Source organism: Gossypium hirsutum, chromosome A09, assembly GCF_007990345.1.
Source record: "Gossypium hirsutum isolate 1008001.06 chromosome A09, Gossypium_hirsutum_v2.1, whole genome shotgun sequence".
Classification (NCBI taxonomy): Eukaryota; Viridiplantae; Streptophyta; class Magnoliopsida; order Malvales; family Malvaceae; genus Gossypium; species Gossypium hirsutum.
Window position 1 is genome coordinate 61,487,854 of NC_053432.1, and position 16,088 is coordinate 61,503,941.

At 30.6% G+C, this 16,088-nt stretch overlaps 1 protein-coding gene and 1 long non-coding RNA gene across 2 annotated transcripts; one reads left to right on the plus strand and one right to left on the minus strand.

The window, feature by feature from the left end:
- Nucleotides 1–2,065: 2,065 nt before the first annotated feature.
- Nucleotides 2,066–3,124, minus strand: LOC107943337 (uncharacterized). The gene has a single exon (XM_016877086.1). It carries the CDS (start codon nucleotides 3,122–3,124, stop codon nucleotides 2,066–2,068), a length of 1,059 nt encoding a protein of 352 aa, XP_016732575.1.
- A 5,236-nt stretch (nucleotides 3,125–8,360) lies between these two features.
- On the plus strand, nucleotides 8,361–15,086 carry LOC107947559 (uncharacterized). The gene is made up of 4 exons (XR_005901070.1): nucleotides 8,361–8,492; nucleotides 8,601–9,015; nucleotides 14,050–14,095; nucleotides 15,055–15,086. It is a non-coding gene; the product is annotated as an uncharacterized lncRNA (long non-coding RNA).
- The last annotated feature ends 1,002 nt before the right edge of the window (nucleotides 15,087–16,088 follow it).

Sequence of the window (16,088 nt, forward strand, 5' to 3'; positions counted from 1 at the left end):
CTGCACTTGCCTCCGTCCATCCCTACACTTCCTGTGGGGAATAAATCACCCACGCCATCCCTACACTTACAGTGTTAGCACCGGTTGCGACACTAACTATAATCCGCAGCAAAGCTGCTTATATCAGAATATGTGGCACAGCCACCAGAAGGGGTTCTTCCTCCATAACATAACCTAGATCCCATGCAACAGATATACATGTCATGGCATACAGCAAACAGAATCAGAATATCATACATTTCAGTCAAAATTAACCTTAGGGGTATAACGGTCATTTTGCACCAATGGATAAAATGGTAATTTTCATACTTAGGGGTATTTTAGTAAAATTCACTATTTTAGGGTTTACATACATCCTACAACCGTTAACGCATCAACAGAAACACTTACCGAGCGTCTTTACTGAATTGGGCCCGTTGGCCCATTAACCCGTTTTCGGCCCATTAAACCCAAATATACCGAAGTGCACAAAATTGCGCACTCTACAATCATACCGCTTTAGATTACCAAAACTAACAAACAACCATCTCACGAGCACTCGCACGCTCGCAAGTTCACAAAATGCTGGCTTTCCGGCATTTCGGCTTTTGCCGATCTAGTCTATGAGTGGGTGTCGTTTACACACCTGTTTTTCGACGAAACGTTGACGAGTTCCACACACGAGTTACCTACAATCAGTTACTAACACGTTAAACTATGAATCCATAACAACTTAACATATCAAACCCTTACCATATTTGGCCCTTAACACCTTAGGCACTAAAGTTCTTACCTTTGCCGGAAAAATGGATTAGATCTAATTCTGGTCGTTTCAAAGGGTGCCTGCCGACTAAACTAAAAGGATTTAGTGGTGTTATTTGATTTGTTTTGCTCTAGTGTGGATTAAAGGCTACTAATCGAGGGCTCAACCACCCTGCTTACCGCTGCGACACACCCTCGCTTTTGTTATATTTCGACTTCATTTACTTATAAACCTTATCTGCTTCAGTCACGGGCTCCTTAAAAAAAATAAAACAAGTTTCGCTGCTTTCGAACTCGTGACCACTGAGTCTCTTTAGCGTGCTGCTGCCACTGCGCCAAGGCGCTCTTTGTGTTAAATTATACTCGCAACTCCTCTTAACCCTTATTCTAGCTGCGATCTGCATATTAAAAAAACCCTAAATTGCGCACACCGCACCTTGAACCCAGGCACCTCCCTCACCTTCCTAGCATGCTTAGCCATTGGGCTAAGTGCTCCTTTATTTTAAGATGCAGCCCAAATTATTGTTAAGGCCTACTGCCCAGATTCCCTAAGGTAGCATAAAATTAAAATTTTTCTAGAGTCTTAAACACCAAAACAACAATACTTTTATAAATATATATATATATATTTTTATTTTTTTTCCTATCTAATAATAATTATAATAATAATTTTATAAATATATCTAATAATAAAAATTTTAAATATCAATAATACAGTAAATAATAATAATTTTCATAAAAAATTTTCAAACATACATGCAGTAATATTTTTCTAATAATAATAATTTTATCTCATAATACTAATTAAAATTTCGTAAAAATTTAAAATATCCGTAATAATAAATATAGTAAAAATTTTCTAGTAGTAATTCAATTTTTTTTTCTTAAATGGTAATATTTAGGACTTCCTAATTATTCAGGTTTCCTTCTATCCGAATCCCAGCCTCAAAGCCCAACTCTTCTAGGCCCCAAAAATCGGGGTGTTACACTCTTCATCCGTTTATTTCCCCTTTCTTGATTTTGATTCAATTTGTGTCAAGCCTGAGTAGCCTTGCTTCTTTAGATTGATACCATTTTTACTCTCTGAAGGGAATGTGGCGGCCTTGTCTCTTTGGATTGGTTCTGCTTGTTTAGGCCTGAACATGCTGTGTTTGCCTTACTAGATCTTTGCTAATGCTAGTGAACGATGATCCTAGTTTGGCAGCTAATGGGTGCACCACAAACCCCACCCCTTGTTGGGTTAGAATGATTTTTTAGTGGGCTTACTCTCATATGAGCCCATCTCGTCATTTGGGGTTTTCAATGGTTGGAACCTAGTGTTTTCTTATTTCTTTTCTCTGATTGCGTCGTTGTTACTCTGTCTTTCTTTTGACCATCGTCGATTCCTTTTTTCAACTAGCATCCATGGCCCATAGACGTCAAAACTATTTTCGGGGTTATTTTTCTCTGTTGCAGATTCATTTTCCTGTCCTCTTTCTGTTCCAGCGATGCTTCTTTTGGCCCCTTGCTGCTCATTCATTGACCTTGGACATATTTCTTGTGAATGTCTATAATGACCGCAGGAAAAACACGCCGTGAGAAGGTATTCATATTCAATTCTATGTAGAACGACATTAATTAGGACTTGCGATATGAAAGCTTTTCCAAGGTTAACAAAAACTGTCATTCTTGCAAATCTTCCCCGGACTCCATTGTCAGTATTGAAATCTAATTTTATGACCCTTCCTATCATTCCTCCTATTTCCCATCGTGTTTTTCTTTTGTACATATGTCTAGGCAATCCTGGAAATCGTATCCAGGCCATGACCATATTCGGATATGGTTGCGAGAGATTAAAATCAATGCTCCAGGGTTGAACAGTTAGGTACTGTCCATAGACCATCCACAGCCCTTGGCTTAATACTCTTTCATAATCTCCTGGGTTTCGGAATTTAGCCAGATAGTAACCCTTTTCGATATCCATTAACCGAAATGGTTGGCTCGGTTGCCAAAGAAAATGTATTTTGTTTTGTAAAGTTGTATATCCAATGTTTCTTCCTAATAGTTTAATTACCACCGTATGTTCCATATCTTTTATAAGTAGTTGAGTAATTCGTTTGGAGAATTCAATTGCTGATATGTCGTTTACTGATGTTTTCTTAATATCACCTTCTAGTAAATCTAGATCATCTTCTTCGACTTCTTTAAATGGTGTTTCTGTTTTATCATCGGTTAGAAAGCCTGTACCCAAGAAGCGATCTTTCCATAACCTTAGTTTGCCTGGGGCTAGACCAGTTTCCATAACGATAACTATGTCACCTTCTTGGGTAGTATCCATTACTCTTTTTGAATGTCGACTGTCGATTCGCCCTTCAGTTGTTTTCTCTCGGCCTTCAGCCTCCATCTTAGTGTCATCTACTATAATTATAAATATATTAATAATAAATATTTGTAGTATAAAGGTTAAAATATATCATAAGTTTATGTACTCTACAAATTTTTATATTTCTATTTTCAAGAATTTAGTCCATTTATGTAACACCCCCTAACCATTATCCATCCCCGGAACAGGATTACGGGGCATTACCAGTTAATACAGTTCAATCACGGACATTAATTAAAATAATTATTTACACCTACCCTAAATTTAACATATCGTCTAGGAACAGTAAAATCAATTCGGGACTAATTTAGAATCACTACGATTTTTTCTCAAAATTTCAAAATTTTCTTATCGAACAGTACCCACATGCCCGTGTGGTCTATGGGACACGTCCGTGTAGATTTATTTTTAATTTGAACCTAGTGCAGTTTTCACACGGCCAGGGCACATACTCGTGTGCTTTGGACATGTGCCTCACACAGCTGAGACACACGCCCGTGTCTCTGCCCGTGTGGCAATACCTGGACATTCTGTTTTACAACACTTAAGGTGCAGGGAACACACAGCCTAACAACATGCACGTGTGTGTCTTACACGATTTGGTCACACGCCCGTGCGCGAGGCCGTGTGGACTCAAAATAAGCCTTATACCTCAAGGTTACCAACCCTACAATTTTAAACCACAAGCAACATAATTTCTAATCTTTTAACTTACTCAAATTACAATCTAACACATCTAAAGCATATTAATTTAACCAAAATAAACATCGAACCAATGTACCCTCATTGGTACCACAATTTATATCAACCATCATTGCAATAAAACACTAATTAAGCTTGTTTATGTTTATACCTAAGGGTGTGCAAAATTCGATTCAACTCGAAAATTTAAAAAAAAATTCGAGTTAAACGAATCGAGTTATTTGAGTTAACTCGAATTTTTTCGAATTTCGAGTTCGAATCGAGTTGAGTTTTCGAATTCGAATAACTAGGATAATTCGAATAATTCGAATATCAAACTATAATATTTTACATATTTACCCCAAACCCCCAAACCTTATTATTTTTCCCTCAAAACTTTTACTCATTCCCACTTTTCCCCTAAAACTTTTACTCCCCTCCTATCCTAACCTCCCCCATCTACCCAAAATCCATTTCCCACCAAAATTTTACTCTCTCATTTACTTTTTCTCAAAATTTTACTCCCAAAAATCCTTAAAACTTTTTATTTTCCCCTAAATTTTTACTCCCTCCCACTTTCCCCCCAAAACTTTTACTTCCTTCCCATCTCACCCCTCATCTACCCCAAACCTATCCCTCCTATTATTTTAAATATTTTCCCTTCAAAATTTTACTCTCCCTATTTACTTTCCCTCAAACTTTTACTCTGCAAAACTTTTTGTTTTTCCCCTAAACTTTTACTTCTCACTCTTTACTCCCAAATAAAAAATCAAAATTATCCAAAAAAAATCCTTAAACATAAATAGTAATAATTTTATTTATATCTACTATTTATATTATTAAATTAAATTTCACATTTTATATTATTGATATTATTGAATTGTTTAGTCATATTGAATATTTATATTAAAATTAAATTATTAATGATGCCATAAAATATTCGTGTTAAAATTTTATATTGGTATCAATTTCACATTTTATCTTTAAAATAACTTTTATTAAAAAAAATCACATTTTTACATTTAATATATTTTTTAATTCTAAAATACATAGTGACAAGAATATGAAAATAATTGAAACAACTAAGTAAGCAAAGAAGCTAACCGGTATATAAAAGATTAATAAATAAATTATGAGGTGATGAAAGGTAATAAAAAAATTGATTACTGTTGACAAATTTTATTATGATAGGTGACAGTAGTTATAAGGACCCAAAATTATTTTTTAAAATTTAACTCGAACAAATATATTCGATTCAAATTCCATCTCACTTGACTTGATTTGAGAAAATTTCAAATCAAATTAGGATGATAAAATATGATTCGTCAACTCGATTAACTTGAAATTTTTTCATTCGATTCGATTTGATTTGATCGAACGCTCACCCCTACTTATACCCGAATTTGCATATTTCATACCAAACTTAATTAAGTTATAGACTCAACCATTATCATTTATAACAACATTTACAATAGCTTTCCGAAATGACCACTTTTGACATCCTACGTACATGCCATTACCAATAATAAACATATTTCTCCACTTACAGTTTGGGATCAGTCTGGGATGCTGATTCAACGATCTGACTTTAACTTATCCTGCGCAAGGAAACAAACCGTACGTTGAGTATGAACTTAATGGTATTTCTATAATCTGAACACTTAATAACATAACATACACTTAAAATCATATAATGATCATAAATATTCAATTATTCATTTCATGGATAAATTCTTTATAACTCATTCAATCTTTATCATATATTAACCCGATTAGCTTTTCAAAATAAATTCACAAATTATTTAAAATAATAATATTTTCCATTCATATGTCTCACTAATACTTCTGTTCACTATTCAATTTCAGTAAATAATATTCAACTATTATATTTCATTCAGTAACTCGTATAATCCAAGCTCAATATCAGTCAATATTTTTCAGTGTCATTCAATTTATCAGTTTCATTTAGTAACATTCAATTTATCAGTTTCATTTAGTAACATTCAATCATTCAGTAGCAATTAGTTGTTCAGCAACAATCATTTACTCAGTAGCAATCAGTTATTCAGTAACAATCAATTATTCAAGAACAGCCAGTCATTCAGTACTTTTATTTACCCTTATTAACATGACTCAGACACTGACGGATACACGGATCCAACCATCACACTAGTACAGTACGGCACATAGTGCCTCATCGACCAAGTCAAAGTAAACAGTAACAGTAATAGTACGATACAGAGTACCTCATCGAAATTAATCTGGAACAGTAACAGTAATAGTACGACACTTATAGTGCCTCATCGACTCAAGGTCGAAGTATCATTGAACGCTTCCAATTCTATGGCATGCCAACTATATCCGATTAGCCTGATATAGTTAATAGGGTATTCAATCCACTTTCAATTTTTCCAATCAATATACATTTTAATTAATCACATAAATTAATAATTCAATACAATTCAATTCACTTTTCAGTAACAAATATTCCAAATTCCACATTAATCACATATTCATATTTATTTCATCATATTCTCAATCAATTTAATTTTCAATATAAAATACATTCAATATTCAATTTCCACATCAATCACATATATCCATATAAATTCAATAAATTTATCACATACCAAATCAATCCATTTCAATTGTAAAACACAATACAAATAATTCTCATCTAAATTACTTACTATAATATTTAATCAAAATACAACAATTAATAATTAAATTCACTTTTCAATTTCAACCAATATACACTCCAATTCAATTAATCATCTCGATGCACTTACCATACATGTTAAATAATAATTTCAACAATTAAATATTAAGTTCGGATTATAGAAATACAAACCGTAATTTCCGAGCTAACCCTCGTTGTCTTTGCCTTGTCCTTTCTTGGTCAAGGTTTTCGTCACAATGTTAGCTACGGAAATTAAAACAATTAAAAATTATTAATACACTACCATTCAATTTCACATTGAATATTTTAATTTTTATTCAACTTTTATCTAAATTCTAATTTAGCCCCTAAATCGAGACTAACTTTTATTCTTCACATTTAGCTTAATATTTTCATTCTATTTCCACGTTAGACTAATGTCAAATCTCTAATTTCACCATAAATCCTTAATTTCGAAATTATTTCAATTTAGTCCCTACTATTCAAAACTTATGATTTATTTTACAATTCAATCCTTTATTAACTTTTAACTTGAAATTCAATTAGTTTAATCCTTAATTCATCAATTAATTCAACATAACTTATGTCTAAAAATCTATCAACTAACAAATTTTCAATATAAACCATGACATATTTTGTTCTAGGTTTCTAAAAACTCAAAAATTATGAGAAAAGGACTTAAATTAGCTCACCAATTAAACTTCAAGCCTTGAAAATCCCTAATTTGCCTTTCTTTCTTTCTTTCCTTCTTTTCTTCTCTGTTTTCCTTTCATATTCTGTTACTTTGTTTCTTTTCTATTTCTTTATTTCTTTTTATTTCATTTGTTTCATTTATTTTATAATAATATTATAATAATATAATTTAATAATATACTTATATAATAAATATATATATTTTACAAAAATGTATACTAGTGTTACACATGTTTTTTACTATAATTTGTTAATATTTAGTTAAATATTACATAATAATATAATATAATATATTTTATAATTAAATAATATATTTAAAACATAAAAAAAAAATCTAAGATTTTATCATATTTCCGCCTCATTTATGGAACTTGGTAGATTTGCCTATTTAGTCCCTTTATCTTTTCTTTAATTTATAATTAAGCTTTCACACTTTATTCAATTTAATCCTTATACCTAATTAACCTTAATTTAAACTAAATTCACTTAATTAAAACCTAATTAACCACTCGATTAAATTCATAAATAATTTTAATAAATATTTACGAATTTATTTTTCAGAAACGGAGACCCGAAAATATATTTTCTGATAACCGTAAAATTCAGGTCGTTATAATTTACTTTTCATATTTGAAAATCAAGTCCAATTGTTGATATTGTTAATTTTTTTTGTCAATTTTGTTGATGTCATATTTTTAAATAAAAAATATTCACTTAGTATTTATGTAACTAAAAAATGACCTTGTAATAAACTTAAATTTAACAAAATATTTTAATATATGCAAAAATAATGTAAAATATAAATTTATAGATATAAAATAAACTCAATTAAACAATGAAACAATTAAACAATGAAAATATAAGAAAATCTCAAATGTATGTTTGTTTCATTGGAAACAACTTTTATGAAATATTTTAAAAAAATTTGTCAAACAACAAAAAACATTTTACACAGATTCATCCAAAACCAGAAAATATTAACTTTTCCAGGAAAATAAGTAATTTTTCATAAATTATTTTCTGGAAACCATTTTCAGTGAAACAAAATAGACCTTAAATCATAAAAATCAAACACGAAAACATCCAAATAAAAAAAAATTTAAACTTAAAATAAAAATTCAAATCTAAAATCATTTAAATCTAAGGGTGTGTTTGTTTGGTTGTATTTCATTTTCTGGAAAATATTTTCCTCATTTTCCAGTGTTTGGTAGCCTGAAAACCTTTTCCATTTGGAAAACATTTTCCAAATCACGCGTAAAATCCCTTACATTTTGGGAAAATGTCTTACCGTTTCAATTTCTGTAAGACATTTTCCCGTGCTTCTCCTTCATCCAGGTAAGGCCCCTTCTCTTGCTGCTATTCAATTTTTTCTCTTGCTGCTGGTATTTCGTTTCCTCTCTCCTTCTCTTTCTCTCTTTCTCATGCAATCTCTCTCTTTCACAGGCATTTTCCTCTTCCTGCATAAAGCTTTTTTTTTTCGGGTCTTGGCTTAAGGTAAAGCTCTACCCTTTCTCAAATCCAATGGTTTCTCTTTTTTAGTTACCATTTTTTGGGGGGATTTTCAGGGGTTTTATTTTGGTAAGATTTGAAGTACAAGCAGCAGTCACGCCAGAAAGAAGAAAGTCAAGCTTGAAAGCAGCAAAGCCAGATTCGGATTCTATAGCAGCTCCTATTGAGTTGCCTCTCCTGGGGTCAAAGAATCCAGTGAAAGCAGAACTAGCACTTAAGGAAAACGCGTAGAAGCAGGCAAGTTGATTCCCATCTCTGAAGGTTAGTTGGAAAATTCCCATTCTCCTGGGTACGAAAGAAAGTAGGCTATTCATTCGCATCGAGCAAGCAGTCGCCACCTTCAACCTAGGTATTTACCTTAAAAACAAATATTAATATATATGAATGTTGTTAAATTTCACAAATACCTAAAGTATTATTTTGGGCCTAACCAATACTTTAAAGTTCAAGGAAGATTTCATCAGTGTCGTGTTATTCGAAGAGTGTAATGCTCAAAATGTATGCTACGTAGTGATACTAAAACTCATTCGCAATGACCTTAAAAAGTTTTTGTTGACAATGAACCCTATTTTTTCTAATTGAGCTATGTTAATCCACAAATTGTATGGTTTTTTTGGGGTTTTTTTAAGAAGACTTTATGCATGCAACTATGGTTTCTAGACATGCTGAAATATTGTGCCATACTATTAGAATCAAAAGTATGGGAGGACGTAGATGTAGCTATTTATAATGATAAAAAGTTGTTAAATGAATGGAAATGCATGTTTATGCTTCTTACATTGCTGAGTCTTTTTGTGATTCATATTTATCAGAAAATAAAATGCATTAATAGTTTACATCGAATATCCGAATTAATCAAATTTGAAGTAACTCGAAAGATTGAACATTGGATATTGAACATTGGATAATCTTTTTATCTTCTTCTCTAAAAGGAATAGGTATGAAATTGAAGTTACATTATCTTGTTGTTGATTTGCAAAAGTCTTTTCCTATCTGGATGTAATTCAGAAACATAAACATGTAAAAGGAACAACTCCCGTAGCTCTTATTTGCTTTGCTTTTTCTTTGATATTCAATTCCTCATTTCTTCTTTTGTCATCAACTTGAGCTCTTGCTCCACCTACGATATCATCAATTCTTGATATCTTCAATTGGTAAACTTGATGGCTCCTCTTTATTTTCTTCTCCAATTCTTTCTGTACTTCAACCAATCCATCATAGGATTCAGCAAAACAGTTTTCAAGCAGTAAGGAGTATGTGTTCTTTGTGAATACCGTTTGTTAAGTTTGTGCAACTCAGCATTCTGCCAAGCATCAGCTTTAGTCTCCAAAGCATTATTGGTTTGGGAATAATTTCCCTTCCACCTTTGGTCTCTAGCCGATGAACCACCTCCTTTACTACTTTCCCTTGACTTTCTACTGGATGTTTCACCTAAGAAAACAAAAATATTTATTTGTTAAAAAGGATCATAGATGGTCCAATCAGTTAAATCATCAATTTTAGTTATTAAGATGGTTTCTTCTATTCAACCTAGGTACTTACCTTGAGCCTTTGTAACACCCCCTTAACCCTAAACCGTCACTGGAATAGGGTTACGAGGCATTACCAGACATATTAGACAACTTACAAAATAATTCACAAATAAATAATAATATTCATAGTATAATATAATAGTGAAGTCCTAATAATAGACGCTCGAAACCAAAACGTAAATTAAAAGTGAAACGAAACTTGTTCAAATTCTCCGAATTTTTTTTTGTAATTTAATTTATATATATTTAAATTTTGACAGCATTTCTGCTTATTTTTACATAAAACCCCCTGCAAACTTTAAACCCAAAAACAAACCAATATCAATACTCCAACCAATGATTAAGTATACTCAATTACATCCAATTTATATTAAAATAATAATTTAATTCCTTAGTTTAAACAATATAACATGTTAGTATATATGTATAGTTAATAATATTTATTTCGTTTCAACTATTTAATACCAAACCTACCATTTCACAACTTTATATCATATTCATAATCCAAAACATTATAATCATTTATATACAACCAAAATCATTTAACTTAATGTATACACATAATTTATATGCAACTACCTAGTACATGCCACTTAACAAAAGGAAGAAATACATCACCAAAATCTTTTTGTTGGAGTCGGGTTTGTTTTGGATGCTAGACCGGATCCGAAACTCTAATAACCTGCGCACGGAAACAACCGTACACTGAATATTTCATACTCAGTGGTATTACTATAAATCAAGACTATTTAACATTAATAAATTTCAAACATCAAACATCAACCATAAATTTATTATTTATTTAAACTAATTATATATATAATTATATTACTTCATAAATCTTAAATTCATAATTTTTTTCATATGAACTCAATTCATAATTTAGTTCATATATTCTTTCTCATGAGTTCATATATTCTTTCTCATACTTTTCAATAGTGCTAAAACAAATAATCTCATTTTCAAAATTTCATTTCAATTATTTACCCTATTAACAAGGCTCGGACTTTGACAGATACGCGGATTCCATCCAAACACACCAGAATATCCAACCCAAACACACCCGGAATATTGTAAATCTTCTATAACACACCGGTATAATATATCCTCCCAAACACACCAATAAGGCATTAAATGCCTCTTCGGATAAACCGAAGTATATAATAACAAAAACATCTTCTCGGTCGAACTACAAATCTCCTCATCACATTACAAATCCAATGGCATGCCATTTGTATCAAATCTAGTCCGACATGTTACTAGGGTATTATTTTACTTTTCTAATTTCAATTTCATTTCCACAAAAATTTTCAATACTCAAACAATTCAAACATCTATTATCTTAATTCATATACAAATTAATTTTCACACATACTCATATTTAATTTCAAATATAATACTTACCTTATTTTAATTATTTCATAACTATAATTTCAATATACATTTAATAAATAGTTTGAGTTATAGTAATACAAACCCGAAACACGAGTTTACTCCTCAACGATCTTTTCTTTTCCTTTGGATGTCGATGCCTCGTTTTCCTTGTTAGCTACGAAAAAAAAATAATAACAATTTACATTATTAATTACAGCATTAATTTAATAATTAAATTTCTAAACAATTCCTACCTTCTTCCCAATTTAATCCTAACTAAACTTAATTATTTTCTTAATCCAATTCACTCTCTTTTTCTATTCAAATTTTGTCTAAACTTATATTTAACTATAAAATTTCCTGCATATTTCCCTAATTTCGAAATTTCTTCAATTTAGTCCCTACAACATAAAACTTATAGCCTAGTTTACAATTTAATCCCTTAATCAATTCTAACTTAGAATTCATTCAATTAAATCCCTAATTCCATAATTTGTCCAACATTAACCATATTTGGAAACATATGAATTCTTGAACTATCAACTTAATTTCATCAAAATCTTGTTTTAAAGCTTCTAAAACATCAAAATTAACTAAAAAGAACTTAATTGACTTACCAAATTAACTCCAAGCTTCAAAAACCCTATTTTCCCTTTGTCTTTCTTTTTCTTCTCTTCTTTCCCCTGTTTCGAATGCTCTCTGTAACTTTCTTTCTTCTTTTTTTTTTGCGTTTCATTTGTTTTATTTCTTTTATGTTATATTTTATATTTGATTAATTTAGTAAATATCTATTTTCATAACAAATACTAATATTACAATTGGATAAATATTTATTTTTACATTTGTACCAATGATTTTATTACCATTGTCATTATTTAATTTGTTTCTCAAACAAAAATCTCATAATTTTAATAATTTAATTATTTATTTAACAAATATCTTTTTACTTAAATTATAAGTAATTAAGTATTTAAATTACAAATGTACCAATGTAATTTTTACACATGTATATTTTTATTACCATACAATTATCTACTATTTAATTTATTTAATAATAATGCTAATAATAATAATCTAATATAAAACCATAATGTTAATTAATAATTATAATAATTTAATATAAAACCATAATAATAATCATTATAATATATAAAACCTAAATAAAATCTTATGCCGCCTCGTTTGTAGTCAATGGCTTAATTGCCATTTTAATCCTTTTTATTTTCTATTGCTTTAGAATTAAACTTTTACCCATTTTTCAATTTAGTTCTTTTTGCTAATTTTTCTAAATTAAGCTAATTTCACCCAATTAAATCCTAATTAGACACACTACTAGGCTCATAAATATTTTTAATAATTATTTTTGAATTATTTCACTAAGACGGAGGCCCTATAACTCACTTTTTCGGTGCCCGTGAATTTCGGGTCATTACAGCCTTGATCCACTATTTCTTTTTATACAAAATAGCCTTTGTTTTGTCATCTACTATCTGTGACAATCTTCCCCATGGAAATACCATGTTGACTCCTTTCTGCCCAAAGCAAACTTCTACTACTTATTCCCTGTTTGATCGAACCTGCTTTGAAAACTGTACTTGCTTGGATTTAGGTAATTTAGTTGGATGTGCAATTATTCAATTGTAGCAATGGTTTTGTACTGTGCAGTGTTTAACTTTCAAACTAGATACTTGTGTAATCCTTAACCTTCTCCTTAAATGATTGTTGTGGTTGCTTGTCTTCTTGATTCCTCTTTATTTGTGGGATTATTCAATTGTAGCAATGGTTTTGTACTGTGGAGTGTTTAACTTTGAAAACTATATACTGTGCTGTGATGTGCTTAGTCTTATAGGGAAAACACTTGTGGTTATCTGATGAGCTCAATTGCTATTTACAGGTGTGAACCTTTCTCAACATACCCACTTACTTATGATTTTATTCATATAGCTGGCATTGAATCACTAATAAAGCTTCCTGGTTCAAGCAAGAGCAGGTAGATATAACGTTGACAACATCCTTCAATTCTCTTTGCATTTGTATGAGCAACTGAAGTTTCTACTCTTTATCACTTTGGTTATGCGAGAAATTGCATGCCTGTTTATATTATACTTTATTGTGACTTAACAAACCTTATTTTCTCCACGTGAGAGAACAAAACTCCATTGGACCACCTTAGAAAATGACACTGATGTTCAACAAATTTGACTCTTCTCCATACCACTTGTGTGTTTTTCTGTCAATATTTTTTACCTTTGCCAATGTTGACCTGTGTTTTTTGAATTGGGATAGATGGATACTACAATATAATGAAATTTAATAAACTACGAATAAAATATCATTTGGTAGGATACTACAATATATCATTTGCTGTAATTAGCCTGTGTCCGGAGTCAAGCCTGAAATTTTATGCCTTATTTGTTTCTTTAGCTGATTTTATGCCTGAAATTTTAACTGGTTTTTTTCTTTTGATCTTTCTTCAGATTCACCTTCTTGTTGCTGTTCGTCAAGATTCTGTTGTTGTTTCAGGTAATTCATCTGTTTTTGAATGGAATTTTTGTTAGATTTTTTTGCTGCCGATTCGATGGTATGTGCTGTGAATTAGATTACTGTGAAATTTTCTTTGTGAATCAGATTACTATGTAGGGTAGTCATGTGTAACTGTAAATTATTTATGCATTGTCTTTGCAAAGCATGTGTGGATAGCTACAATAAGGTATGTGTAAACTGCTTTGGCAAAATATGTGCTAATTGTCCTTGTAATGCTTGAGTAAATCGACTTGAGTAATTCTCTTGCTATTGGCTCTATTTATAGGAAGTTCATTCTGTTTGAGAGGTGTGCAATTAGAATGCTAAAAGATTGAATCATCTTTCTCTAACTATTTATTTCCAGCTTTTCTTTGATTTTTTTGTGTTGAGATTTTCATATTCACTATGGTATTGAGAACTCTCGTGTATTGATCAGAGACTGATATTGGGTGTATGCTAGTTGATTTCTAGTTCTCTATTGGGGCAGCATGAATTCTAGTTGTATTAGTATCAGATAAAAATAATAAAATAAAATAACATTTAGCATGAATTAATGATATTATAAAAATAAAATAATAAAATAATATCAAATTAAAATATAAATATTAATTTTTAATTCATAAATTTAAATATAATAAATAAATAGTAACCATAATTTAACCTAAAATAATCTATACTAACATAGATTTAATAAAAATTCGACATTATTAAAGGTTTTTTTTTCTCCTTTTTTAATTAATAAAAAATAATTTTAGTCGTTATAATTATTTTAATAAATATATATCTTTAAAGTCTTGACTTTTGGATATCTTCATGAGCTACTAGTGTATTAGACATCAATTTTCATATATGTATGTATGCACTTTAGTCATGGTAGCTTTATTCATATATGTGATCTTATGAAAAGCTTGCACCTTTTTTATAGTGATCAAATATTTGTGTGGCATTGTTTTGTGTAGATGGATCGTAGTCAACATCAAAATGTAATTGCTACAGTCGTGGCTTCAATTTTAGCTTTTGGGGCTCTTTAGATTAAAAAATTAAAAACTAGGAACGAAATTACTTCTCACCCTCGTGTGAATCGAGATTATGAAAGAGAAAATTATATTAATAGTATTTTATATAGTGGTGACCAACATTGTATTAATATGATAAGGATGAGACCGATTGCCTTTTTTAATTTGTGTGATATTCTTAGTAGGAATAATTTATTACAATCAACTAAATCTGTGAATATTAGGGAGCAAGTACTGATATTTTTACATATAATTGATCATAATGTAAGGTTTCGAGTGATTGGATCTAGATATTATAGATCAACTGAGACAGTTCACCGTTACTTTAGGATTGTATTGAGAGCTATTTTGAAATTGTATAAACTAGTTATTAGATCACCTGATGAGTCAACTCCTAGTGAAATCAGAAACAATCGAAGGTTTTATCCTTATTTTAAAGATTGTATTGGAGTATTAGATGGAACTCATGTTCGTGCATCCGTTCCACCTAGCATTGAAGGAAGATTTCGTAGCCGTAAAAGGGGGACGACACAAAATGTATTGGATGCCATTACATTTGATTTGAAATTTTCCTATGTTCTAACTGGTTGGGAAGGTAGTGCACATGATTCTCGTATTTTAAGTGATGCACTTTCACGCCTAAGAGGATTAAGAATTCCAGAAGGTAATAATTATCATTAAATACCAAATAGTAATTTATTAGTATTAATTATGTTTTGTAAAATTGTAGGCAAATATTATCTTGCTGATGCTGGATATGGCATTCGAAATGGATTTATTACCCCATATCGTGGGGTCCGATAGCATTTAAAAGAGTTTAGTGCTCAGGGGCTTGAAAATGCAAAGGAACTCTTTAATCTTTGACATTCATCATTGCGAATCACTATTGAACGTGTTTTTGGGATCTTGAAGAAACGGCTTTGTGTATTAGATGCTGAACCATTTTAGAATTTTCAAACTCAAGTAGATATAGTTTT

What these genes read in the sequence shown, in the direction of transcription:
- LOC107943337 (XM_016877086.1), bottom strand. Translation starts at nt 3,124, where the DNA reads ATGGAGGCTGAAGGCCGAGAGAAAACAACTGAAGGGCGAATCGACAGT.